The following is a 12,325-nucleotide window of genomic DNA, read 5'->3' as shown; positions in this document are numbered from 1 at the left end:
GTCATTTTTTTGGACCTTTATGAAATGTTTTTAATTTTTAAGGATTCAGGTAGGTCTATTACAGCTGCTGGCATCCATGTTAGCTTTGATAATCTCTAAGGAAGATGTCCAGAGCATTTTTTTGGATGCCAGGCAGGTACTGCTAAAAAAAGCCAGTGCTGTTGAAGGGCAGAATTACAGCCTGAAGAAGTCTGTGGGAACCTAAGCTTCTGGGGAAGGCAGGAGCTCAAAAGATTTTTCAGCAGCTGTGCACTTGAAAAGGGCTGTTTTGAATAGCACTGGTCCTCAGTTACCTACCCCAAAAGGAGGTGACAAGATGGGAAAACTAGGAAAAGTGCTTTATTTCTTCTCCATAACGAGTGTTTTGTATTACCTCATCGTTCAGGTTTTAAATGTGTGTATAGTTTCCTGCATAGGCATATAAAGACACCATGAGGTTACATCCCCACACGAGGAACAGGCCATGTAAAACTAGAATATGTGAGGAAACTAAATGGAAGTTAAGGCATTCCTCTGTGAATAATGCAAGTACAGTTTGAGTATAGGTGAAAGGAAAAGTAAAAACTGTGGGGTTTACTTTTTTTCCAAGCGTACCTATAGCCTGAGCGTCAGCATCCACGCCTTGTTTATGAAAGGTCCTTTTCCCTAACAGAAGAACCACCATCCATTTTCTTAACAGAAATATCTAAACTTGGCTAAGCCTGGAAACATGGAAGTTTCTCCTGTAAAGACTCATTGTATCAGAGAGCCTGGTCATGGTTTAGGGTGAGAATAGGAACAGAGAAGAAAGAAAGAAAGAATCATTTAAAGGCAGAGTGTGAGAGGTAGCACAAAAGTTAACTGTTTCCCTGGATCTTTAGTTGTATCAGAGAGCCTGGTCATGGTTTAGGGTGAGAATAGGAACAGAGAAGAAAGAAAGAATCATTGAAAGGCAGAGTGTGAGAGGTAGCACAGAAGTTAACTGTTTCCCTGGATCTTTATTGGTCAGGAGGATGAAATCCATTTGTCATTCTCACCAGCTACAAGAGGTATATCTAACTGCTGTGAACCTGCCAAAGACTCCTGCGTGCCCATACTTCATGAAACTGGTACATGATTCATCTTGTGGCTACAGCTTAACAGCAGCACTGCACATTCTGAAGCCTAGACAAGCTCACATTTTTCTCTCTTTTTCTCACAGGTGCTTAACTTTCCGTTATAGGACTGCCTGCAAACAGCAGTTTCGCTTAGCAAAAAATTTTCAAAGTTTGAATGATTTTGTTCCATGTTGGCATAAAAAACCCCCAAACAACTGCAGCTTTTCAGAATGTCTTTTAGAGACCTGTGGGCAGGAGAGAGGAAAGTCAGACAGACTAGCCATGGAGGGGAACAGACAGCTGACCAGTCTTTGTAGGCAAGGTTCAAGACCTCACTCTGACAGAATCTCGGTGGTGGTCACCTTACTTAAATTTGAGCTTTTAACTCAGCTGCAGCTGCCTACCCTGGTCAATGGAAAAAAGATTTCTGTTCAGAGAGGCTAATTTAGATCACACAAAGCAGGCTTTTCCTCTAAGTCACCTTTGATAAAACAGTTTTGGTCTGTGTTCCATTTATAATAGAGGAGGACTGAACTACTAACTTACCTGCCTATAGTTGGTCTCTAATTACAGGTGAGGCTGTACAATGTAACCTGGGATGCATTTTTTTCCCTCTTTTGTCTGGAAATTTCACTTGCAATCAGGGAAAACACCTTAGCAAAAGTTTACACAATTAAGAATCTGAACAAATCCTCAGGACCAGATGTTTTGATACTGAAAAATAAGCAGTAAGTGCTTTTTAAAAAAAGCACTCCAGAAGCATTCATTTCACTGGAATGCTCATTATCAGAAATATTTGGCAAATCATTACAAGTCACCTTATGTTTATTCGTAAATTATTCCTTAATGAGATCATTTAAGTTAAAAGATGTGTGAACATAAGTGAGAAATTATCTAATACCACTTATAAATAATATAAATAAGTACACTAAGAGATACAACAAAAATTGTATATGCCAGGTCCTTGAGTTGACTGATACTAACTGATAAGAGTAAGTGCATTTTAAAAATGCATTTGAGCCTGAAACCTCTTAACAACTGGATTCTCAATTTAACTGCACAGCAGTCAGGGACACTGACAGGTTTACCATGCTGAATGTTTTGTTTACTTGTGAGCATAGAGATGCCCAGTCCAGGGCTGTTTCTCACTGTATGCACAGAGGGACGAGAGGCTGGGTCAGGGCTTTTAGACTCTCATTTCAGTCACAAGTTATTTTGATTTTGGGTACCACAGAATTTAAACTGGCAGGGAAAACACTGGCAAATCAATGATAAATAGTACACCTATATAAGTGATGTTTTAGAAGGTGACTTGTTTGTATCACATCAGAAATCTGGCCCTTTTTTGACAAAATCTGATGTCTCCCTTCACTATGAAAGAGCAATTTTTGCAAAAAAAAATGTTTGAATACTGAGGTAGTGGACATTTGTCTGTAAGACTATATTTAACAGTATTTGCTGTAACAGTGTATCAGGTTGACTTTGCCCTCTCACCTGTAGCTGTGCCTCCAAAGCATACATTTCTTTGTCTTATTCTGATGAAAAAAACTCTAAATGCAGATTTGAATAGCTCTGTGAATACCAGTTTATAGTAATTTTTCTCCTTTCTTAGTTAAACCTAATCATCAGTTACTGCAGGTCAGCTTCATTTTCCTTTTCTGTTCAGAATACTAGACTGCTAAAATTATCTTTATTAATAAAGCAGTGCATGTGTTGCATTTTAATAAAGCTATTAAATGGCACTCAGAGAAGGAGCATATTATGTCTGCAAAAAAGAAAAGCATTAAGGTTGTTGCTGTTACTTGCCTAAAGGACTGCAATTCCATATTGACATTACAGCCTCCTGTGGCTGGGAAAGACCTCTGTCTCACAATTATTCATGCTATGGTATTTTTAACACCACTGCAGTCCCTAAACAGTAGCACTTGCATTTGACAGTACTTAGCAAACCACTCTCATCGCTGAAAAACAGGTCAGCTAAGAAATACTGACCTGTCAGGGAGAAAAATTCCATGAGCCTCTAGTAATGTAACACTACAGACATGAAACTCATTTTATTTTAATAAATAAGAAGATGGGCAAGCTATTTGTCACATTTAACTGCTGATGTCAGAGACACAAGAAATCTGTTTTTCAGACATCCATTGTAAATATATTTTACAGGGTTCCTGAGTTAAATTCCCTGACAAGGAGCATTTACTCTCAATTGGTCTACTGAATCAAAGGGAGTTTCCTTCAAAAGAGGCATATGTCAAAGGAAAACAAATTCAAATTATTTCAGTCACTCACACATAGATTTCTCATTTTCACAGCTGGTCCTCTTTGCTAATGAACATGCAACGTTTGCTTATGCTTCAGCACTTTCCTGGGAAGTGCTTATTTAACACTGAATGACTTCTTGCCTATGCAACTGGAAGTTGTGCAGGACTGAGTACTGTGTTAAGAATAGTCAACTCACGCTCACACCTGAAAGCCTAGTCCTCTTCCTGACAAACATGAGTACAAATGTATCAAATATGTAATCTTATACCTGTCAGGAGTATGCAGCAATGGGTCCTAGGCAGTAGGCAAAATCCCTGTCATACAAAGAATTACAGTTTTCTATCAAGTAGTTAGAACTTACTTGCATTTAAATAAAGTGCACAGGAAAAATGAACATCTAAGCCATGCTTTGGATTTCAAAAATCCAAAACTGATGTGCTCCATTATCCTGAAGAAACTTAAGGCCTTCAGCACTCTCAGATACTTAGAGGGGTATTTTAGACCACATCACTCTTTGGAGTGTGACACAGAAGAACCCCAAGTTTTAACTGTAGGAAGGTATGGATGTCTCAGCAGTGGTCTGGAGTGCAGCAGAGCTGTCTTGAATGTGCTTGGATGTGTAAGAGACATATAATTTCTCCAAAGCTGTTACTACTAATACTAATGCTATGAAATGAAGATAAATAAAAAGACTCTGTGAATGTATGCTCTTGGAAAACTGCATGAAAATAGTTACCTCAAAAAGGAAATCTGGACTAAGAAAAGAGTCTACAAAGAAGGTGGGGAAGAGAACAAGAGAAAGAAAAAAATAGTAAAACAGACACTGGAAATAAAACTGGACTTTTCAAGCACAGTTCCTTAAGTCAAAGGATATTAATTGTCAAGAAAAGCTAAGTGGGTCCTTTGAAAATGTATTTTAGGAGATGTCAGTGGACAGATTTGGGCTAGGGAAAGAAAAAGAAGAAAAAGGCTGTGGTACAGTAAGGGCAGGATAAAAGGCTGGTTTGGACCTTCAGCAAGCACTTCAGCATACCTTCTTCCCAGAACAATGATCCTGGGGAAAAACAACTGGAACAATAGGAAAGAGATTACAAAAATTTATGGCACAACATTAAAAAAGCAGTTTAATGTGTCTGTTGAGGTGAAAGGGAGAAAAGAAACAAGTAATGTAATCTCTGTTATAAAATTTGACTTTAAAAGTCTAGAAACAAATTTCCTTAACAAGCTTTATCAAGACAGAAATGATATAAAGTGAAATTAAGGTCTCTGTTGAGAGGCAGAAAATGTGATCCCAGCAAATACAGATTTTTAAATCTGACCTCAACAGAATTTGACAAAACCAAATCAAAATGAAACAATAAAAAAAGAGAAATCCTCCTAGATCAGTTGTAATGAATAAGATGAACAATTTTCTAGACAATTTTCTAGAAAATGTAATAGGTCAAAGGTAGACTGTATCTGTTTGGATTTCATTTAAATTATTGAATACGCTGCTGAAAGGGTATCTATTAGCAAAAATATAAAAGAAGGAAAGTTGTAAATAAGTTTAATGGAAAGTTCAGTGGGATATGGATACTGTTGAAAGGAGGGGTTAAGGGTTGGTTATGGGTGGAGTTCTTCAAAGAACAGCACTTTTAGGGTCAATATTGCTCTCTCTACTTTTATTACTAGATTTTTTGCAAAGATTACACAGGTCATAAGGCCATTGCCCTCTGGCACTGTTGAGGAATACATTTAGCACAGACAGCTCCCTGTGCAGCTGCAGATTGAGCTCTGGGTGGCAGGACCCCAGGCAAGACTATGAACTGATGACCCTTTGCATAACAAAGGGTATGGGAACCTGTGGCACAGTGACCAGAGACATGGCAGGAACCACAGGGCAGGAGCTGAGGACTCCAGGCTTTCCCAGGCTTACCTGGAAAGCTGTAAACCCCCAGGGTTTCCCTGGTTTGGGGTCCCTCCTTGGAGGCAACCGCCTCAAGCTGTTATTCTGCTATTGCACCGTGATTAAATTGTTTTAAGGATCGAAACATCTGAGAAGGGGCTATAGGAAATCTGGGGTCAAGTGGGTAAGGAAGCTTGCTTACTCATGTGTGAGTGTGGGATGTGGAGCTGGGAAGAGGCCTTGGTCCCAGCTTGGGTGGTCTGAGAGGGACTGTGCCAGAGTGGCTCCTGGATAGTCAGATGGGGAAGCTTCTTTAACTTGAGGTGGGAAGCATTGTCACATATGGGGCAGCCTGGATCTAGAGGGATGAAGTCAGGGAAATGGGATAAAGTTCAGCCCTGGAAATGCAAACTTCAGTGCCAGCGATCTGATTCAAACCACTGCAGATGAAGACAGACAAATGTATCCTGCCTGGGTCCCCTGGAAATTACAGAAAAATAGAATGGAGACCTCTGGTTCACCAAGGAGTGACTAGGAGACACAAAGATTAGAAGAAAGGTTTCTGGGAATTAATGATACTGTACAAGCTCTCACAGAGAATACCATGCACAAACTCAGTCACTATTTTTCAAGAAAGATAATTCAGTATTGAAATGGGGGCACTGCTCTGCTACCATAATGAGATGAAGAATGAAGAGTTTATGTCAGCCCAGCCCAGATTATTTAGTATAAAAAATTAGAGGTTGGTAAGCGATATGAAAGTAAATTATGTGATGGAAACCTGCACCAAGCATGGAAAGGAGATGTTTAAGCTAAAGCAATATTGTTAAAATTACAATGCCACACAAGCTAGCAAAAAATAAATGTATACTGGAATTAGAAGAGGATGAAGCGTAGAGGACATCCCTTAGCCATTATTATGGTCATACAGGTGTTGGCAGAGCTTTTTAAAAGTAGTGGTAAAAGCTGAAGTCAAGAGAATTACTTTATGAAGAAGAATACAGTGTAAGAAACTGAGCCAGTGGACTGAACTCTCTTTCAGCTGTGTAAATAATTTGTTTTGTATCAGTGAAAATTTGCACTATTGTAAAAATCCTTTTTTTTTTAACCACACCAGATTTCAGTCAAGTCATTTTTGGTTGTAGAAATGTAATAGATTTCTTCTCCACTTTGGCACCATTGAAAGTGCGAACAGAATGAATGGATCACATTTCTATTTCATCTTAGATATCTCAAAGTGCCTAGAAACTTATCTGACATCAGATATATATCTGATATATATATATACATATATCAAAGAAAAAACAATACCAGAGAGTTTCAAACACAACAAGAATAAGAAAGAAAAGTCAAAATAAGTGTAAACACAAGAATGAGTCTGCTGAGGAGACATTGATAGGTTAGAGTATTACTTTCCTGCTTTAATGAAACTTTTCTTTACGTAATTTGTTGCAAAACACAAAAAAATATTTAAACTAATTTGTTTCCCTTAGTCTTACCTTCACAGCATGTACTCACCATTTGACACAGAGGCATGGAAGTAACACGGAGAAGGAAAACTGTTCTTTCTTCCCCTTTCATGGGATGTTTTTAAGCTGTTTGGTATTCCTTTGAAGACTACAGCAGTAGTTTACACGCTGGATATTTATCACTGGAGTGGAGGGTGAAACACTAACTGCACACCATACTGCCTGGCCTTTTAAAATATTGATGAGTAACCATCTATGGAGCCTCATAAAGTATTAACCCTTTAAGTGGAGAAGAACTCTGCTTAACAGCATAGGACAAGTTCTATGTGATTTAAACGGCACACAACCCAAAGAGTTTCAAGCTGTTTATGTTGGTTCAATATTCAATATTAACACCTGGTTTTGAACCTCAAGTAAGCAATATTTCTCAATTGATCCAGCAGGACAGGTATGCAAGTTCAGTCTTTGTGATCAATGTAGGGATATTCATAAAAGAAGTTCACATCTTGAACTTCAATGCTTAATTATTTTATTGGCTTCCTACTCTTTTCAACTTCCATTTTATGTACTGCTTATCAGGTTAGCTCGTGTTGGAACAACTGTTGCATTTCCTGAATTGCCATACCTGAATTTGAAGATAATGGTCTGCATTTCCCTGAATATTATCCACTAGGTAGTTAGTGTGTGAAAGTGTCAGACTGGGGCTGACTCTTTTTTTTTTTTTTTTAAATACATAGTCCAGATACCATATACATTTAGGCATCTAATTTTTTTTTTTCTTCAATTTTTTAGCTGCTCAAATTACCTAGCTGACCTGAATGTGAGCAATTTCTTTGACCCATCAATTTGTGGTTCAGAGGAAAATTCTGAGTCCTTCCAAAGATGTGTGATTACAGTATAACACAATTACAGTTGTATTTTATCAAATAAAGTAGATGGAAATGGGAAAACTGTGGGGGAAAAAATTGGTCTTCACAGAAATTCATCAATATTTTCTAACAAGTAACTTTTACATGATAGATTGTCTGCAATGGTGGGCATTGATACCCCTTCTGAGGTACATGAGAAAGCCTGAAAGACTTTTAACATATTGACATGGAACTCTAATAGCTTGAGGATCAGCAGTGCTAATCCATTCTAGTGGCACTAGCTGAAACATTGTAGATGCTCAGGTGTCCCCTAAAACTTAAAAATGCTAAAGGAATTTTCAAAGATAACCCTATTGCCTAGGAATACCCCAGCCATTGCTCACAGAAGAGTGATAACAATTTGATTCATACCTAAGAAAATGAGCAGAAATGGGTTCTTTCCTCTTCATATACAAATGTCAGTAAGATAAAACAAGAATAAAACATAAAGAAATCATGCCATGTGTAGGATTCCTTTCTATGGCCACATATTAATTTTAGACAAATTTTGGTTTTCTTTACTAAATTCCAATGTACATTTAGATAAAAGACATCAGAAATATGGTCTCTACTGCCACTAGATTTCCGCTTATATTGCTAAGTTAGTGGTTAAATAAATATGCAGTGTGTCTTTAATTGCTACCACCCAGAAGAAATTTTCCCTCGGGATTCATTAACTAATGACTTCCTCCCTTGCTGAGTTGTAAATTTACAAAAGACTTTGGCAAACTAGTAATTTGCCCTCTTGGAAACCAGGTGTAAATGTCCCAAACAGGTGGGAGCCATAACTACAATTACATGAATGTAAGAAATTTAGCAATTTCATGTATTTGTGTGGTATCCTCCTAAAGTCATTCTCCTGGTAAACTTTAAAGTATCCACTCAAGTCTTACTGAGGTGTGAAGTAAATGTATTCAAGAGCCAATAAATTAGTTTAATAAATAAATTATTAGTTTTGCAAGATTCTTAGTCACTCAGGGTCTAGGATTTTTAGCACAGTAACAGTGCATAGAGTACCACAGGAAGGCTCTTTCAACAGCCAGGGTGTGCCCACCTGCAGCCATGCTCCTAATCCTCAGGAAAAGGTGGTAGGAGGCTTTAGCACGTGTTTAAGAGTGAGCTGCTTTCCTGCAACAAAGGTCTGTGACTAACACACAAGAGTCATCCTTCCAAATTTCAGCTACTTGGTAGCAGCCTGAAGTTCTGCCTCTCAAACTCTAGTCAGAAGCTGCAGTACCTGCTCCCTGTCATCTTCTAAGTACACTCTGGAGGGTGAGAGATAAAACTCATTTCTGGACTTTAATATGAGCAGGGATTATGTGCCACCAATGTCTGTGATTACACTGGACTGGAAGGAAGCTTGCATCTATTAGTTCTATGTTATTTTTTTCAAAATTGCTTTTCTGCTGAAGTGTTTTCAAAGGCATTTTGAAGGTTGCTACTATCCATATTGGTTCTCTTTGTATATTTGGAGTCATAATAGGTGGAGTGTTTTGCCAGAGAAAAAAAATATCAAGTTTGAAGTGTTTTGCCACAGAAAAAAAGTTGTTGTGGGCTAATTAGATACTGCACAAACAGTTTTGCAGTAAATGCAGCAGACATGAACTTGTTAACATGAGCAGCAGAGAGTACCTGAAGAAAGCTTAGTTTCCTGTGAATGACAGGATAGCTCCCTCAGCATGGGACACCACAGGGTAAAAGCTGACCTATGCTTCTGTCAGACTCTAGTTTCTGAAGTACCTTAGGAATTATCTTAGAAAATTAAAAAAAAACCCAAGCATAAACAATATCTTTATGAAATCACAGAATTTTTTCCATCCTCCTGTTTCCTTGGATCAGAAAAAGAAAGCTTATTACTCCAGTGATCAGAAGTCTCTTTTGACTCTATCTATTGAAATGACAATACATCATTCTATCTGATCATATTTGCAGCTCTAAAATGTGAATACACAGATTATTTGTTTACTAAGAATATCTCCCTCCAAGTAATGGCATCAACTGCATGGTCACAGCTTTTGCTATTCCAGTGTATTTCTTCAAATGCTCAAAAGACTGAAAAAATTTGATGATGATAATGTTTGATTATAAACTAGTTTGTAGCCTATTTGTTCTCTGGCCAGATGTGCCTAATTCCCGTTGTCATCCTTGGAAGCACATGGGTGCACAAACAGCAAGAGGGAACCCTCTGAGCAGCTCTTCACTTTCTCTGAGTTTTGGACCCATGCCAGTCTCTTTTGGGAACAGCATTCTGTGACCCAGCAGGAAAGTCCCTCAAGCACCATTGTTATCAAGTGGCACATGGAGCTCCTCAGCCATTCCGGCACAGGGTGAGGATCACAGCTGGGATCACGGGCAGCACACAGCCCACCAGGCTCCATGCACAGCCCAGAACACTTGAGCAGCTGGTTCTGGCAGTGCAGGGAAGGCTGCAGGTACTTTGGGGACCTCACTAGGAGCAAAGCTTTCCACTGCCCATATAACACTTCAGTAATTCCAGAGAAATGGATCCGGGGGGGTAGGATTTAGGTCCCACATCCTTTTAGAGCCCAAGCTTGTAGCAATAAGCAATAATAATCCATTTACTTTTCATTTTCCATGAACAAGGGAGACTCAAGTACAGCTAAATATGTATAGTGAATATTGTAGCCTATTATTACTGGAAAAGCTCTTCTCTTTTAAAGAGGTTGTATTACACAGGGAATACCTCAGCTCTCCTCCTTGGAGTATAGCTTCTAAATAAATATAACATAAAGAAGCCCAAAGCCCGCGTCAAAACTCTACCCACACAGACAGATAATTTGGACTCACTCTCCAGAAAGTGGAAAGCTGTAACTGCAGAATAATATAGCAGTCTTTCTATATTAGACCCAGACAGCCACTGCCTTTAAATTCAGGCCAGCACAGGACCTTCCCTGTCAAGCACCTGTTTTTTGCTCACACCTCCTGAGGCTTTACGCACCTGTAAGCTCCTAGTGACAAGAACCTCCCTATTTTTACATGTTTACACAGCATCACTGAAGTTCACAGAAAGATCTGTCAGGTACTATCATGGTATCAATCATAAGTAACAGAGGATCAGTACAAGCATATTATCCAAATCAGCTGCAAGGAACTTTCATTATGTAAGGTTACTACTTTATCTTTTACCTCTCCGTCTTCCAAGTAACACGCCAGCAGTCAGAAAAACTTTTCACATGCAAGTCAATTAAAAATTCAGAGGCCATGCCATTTGAGCTGAAAGTTGATTTTCAGTAAGGTAAATTGAGCCACACTGAAAAACTCACAAACAGAAAAAAGGCTGTGAAAACAAAAATCCTTTTCTGTGTGGTGTACATAAGGTTCGTTGTGATAAAGCTGTGACTTTCCTGTTTTGACAGACTCATTAAACAGTGAAAGTTCACTGATGAGTATTCCAGAGAAGTAAAGTCAGGTGAAATACCCCAAGCCCCCAGACAAAATTATTTTCTATGAACCTTTGAGGAAAATAAATTTTTCCAACAAAAACCTTTTCAGTGATCTGATACTTGGTGTGAAAACAGCTAACAATGTCCATTGACAGCCATCCCCTTCCTGAGCCCCGTCACTACCCCAGCATGTTACAAGGAGAAGAAAACACAGGCAGAAATCCACAAACCCAAACATCTCAGAAGGCAGGGATTTCCCAGCTCAGACAGCTGAGGTGACAGGGAGAATTCAGAAGCAGGAGTGTTGGAGCAGGCACCGCAGTCAGAGGTGGCTCACTGTACTCTGCCGCCGATCCTGGCACAGGGCTCCCTCCAAATGAAAATCAAAGCAATACATCTCTTTTCAAAACAAAGAAAGAGGAAAAAAAAAAATCTCATTCTCTGAGTACCTTTGATTCCTGGCTGGTAGTTGATGCTGGAGAGGGGGGCTGCTCTGTGCTCTCCACTTCATTCTCTTTCTCCACACTGTCCACGCTGACTTCAGCCGTGCTGCTCGGAGGAATCATTTTACCTCTAAAACACCGCTACTATCAGGAAAAAAAAAAAAAAAGCTACAGATGGTTCTTGCTTTTTTTCATTTAACGTCCTCTTTCTTCTCTGCTCTTCTAGAGCAAATGAACTCCGACCGCTTGGTTTCACTATATTTGCCAGACTAGAATTCTCTGGATTTTCTTTTTTTTTCCCCCCTTCTCCTCCTCCTCCTTCCCCTCCTTCCTCCCTCTCTCCCTCCCCTTTCCTATGCGATTGTGCTGCGAGGGAGTAAGTTATCGATGGTTCTGTAGGTCAGTTGTGTGCCTGCTTTTCCCCGATACTCCTCCCCTCCATATGAAGCCTGGAGGTGTGGAGCAGTGTCGTGACGGTCAGCCCCACAATGAGAGGGCAGTGAGCTGAAGCAGCGAGCCCAAGCCACGAACACACACACACACAGACAGATAGACACACCGATACACAGACACACACACACACACGGCACTGGAGGGAGGAGTTGTATTTCTGATGCTGTGAACAGCTCTGGAGGAGCATGTGCTGTCATAGTAGTGAAAGAAACTAACGCGTGCATGCACATGCACACACACACAGACAGAGGCAGGCAGGCAGTGCATATGAGGTTTGGAAGCATTTTACCTTTTAACAGACTGGCAGAGTTGAAGGGTACCCTTATATTCTTTCATGTCTTTTACTGAAGAAAAAGAAGCCCAGCAGAAGAAAAATAAGAAAAAGGGCTCTAGAAAAAGACCCTTTTTTTCTGTCTTACCTTGTC

At 39.5% G+C, this 12,325-nt stretch overlaps 1 protein-coding gene across 2 annotated transcripts in view; it reads right to left on the bottom strand.

The window, feature by feature from the left end:
• STAC (SH3 and cysteine rich domain) overlaps positions 1-11,727 on the bottom strand; it is a 73,430-nt gene extending 61,703 nt beyond the window's left edge. The window contains exon 1 of one of the 2 annotated variants that reach the window (XM_039715237.1): positions 11,454-11,727. In XM_039715237.1, the coding sequence (XP_039571171.1) occupies positions 11,454-11,570 (117 nt within the window). In that variant the 5' untranslated portion in view covers positions 11,571-11,727. Of the gene's footprint in view, positions 1-11,234; positions 11,356-11,453 lie in introns of those variants that run through there. The other variant, XM_039715238.1, reaches the window with a different exon arrangement.
• Between the last annotated feature and the right edge of the window lie 598 nt (positions 11,728-12,325).

This window comes from Passer montanus, unplaced genomic scaffold, assembly GCF_014805655.1.
Source record: "Passer montanus isolate IOZ18808 unplaced genomic scaffold, ASM1480565v1 scaffold32, whole genome shotgun sequence".
In the NCBI taxonomy this organism is placed as follows: Eukaryota; Metazoa; Chordata; class Aves; order Passeriformes; family Passeridae; genus Passer; species Passer montanus.
The sequence above is the reverse complement of the archived record's forward strand: the minus strand, read 5'-3'. Positions and strand labels throughout refer to the sequence as shown.